We start from the raw sequence: 717 nt of genomic DNA on the forward strand, positions 1-717 counted from the left end.
GCACCAATCCAAAGGACAGCCGCCTGCTCCGCCCACCTGTGCTAGGACTATGGACACAAATGGAAAGAACAGCAGGTCCCCTGAGCAAAGTTAGCCCAAACAGGAGCAGAGTGAAGAAGGTAGCGGACTGGCTCAGTGTGGGGATGATGCCCTCTGAGCAATCCTGAGGCCGCAGACCAATCCTGGCCCTCTGACTACCCCTCAGACTTCAAAGCAGGAAGAGTCCTATGAGTTTCTGACGGTGGAAGTTAGTTACCTGTCAAAGGCTTCCACCATCGTACAAAGGGGCTGCAAAGACTTAGTCCTGATGTCATTGGTAATATTTTTCCTCTCCTTAAAGTACCGGCATGAGCCCTGGATGCCATCCTTATTCTCTAAGATCATATGAATGGGGTAGACATCCTCCAAAGGGTCCGGGTCCCTCTTGGACTCCAAAATTCCAGTTTCCAAATCGATTTCTTCATACCTAAGGAGGAAAGCACAATATCAAACCACAGCTCAGCTTCAGAAATAATACATGCTTGGCGTGTTCTGAGAAGCACCTGAAGAGATCAGAGAGAGGGAGTGAGACCCCTCTTTCTTCCTGAAATGCAGATCATCTTGACAAGCAGTATTCTCTGCCCCAGAAAACAGAGACCTTTCTAGGACTCCCAAAGCCACTCCAGAGGCTGAATGCTGGAACCAGAATCATCATAGTGGCCCAAGTCATGGCCTTTT

The 717-nt window shown here is 49.2% G+C and overlaps 1 protein-coding gene across 1 annotated transcript in view; it reads right to left on the reverse strand.

Moving 5' to 3' along the window:
• GTF3C1 (general transcription factor IIIC subunit 1) overlaps window positions 1-717 on the reverse strand; it is an 86010-nt gene that overhangs the window by 76670 nt on the left and 8623 nt on the right. Inside the window, exon 3 of the mRNA XM_006756869.2 lies at window positions 257-466. Coding sequence (XP_006756932.1) covers window positions 257-466 — 210 coding nt within the window. The remainder of the gene's footprint in view (window positions 1-256; window positions 467-717) is intronic.

The sequence above is a fragment of the Myotis davidii genome, unplaced genomic scaffold (genome assembly GCF_000327345.1).
Source record: "Myotis davidii unplaced genomic scaffold, ASM32734v1 scaffold934, whole genome shotgun sequence".
NCBI classification, from domain to species: Eukaryota; Metazoa; Chordata; class Mammalia; order Chiroptera; family Vespertilionidae; genus Myotis; species Myotis davidii.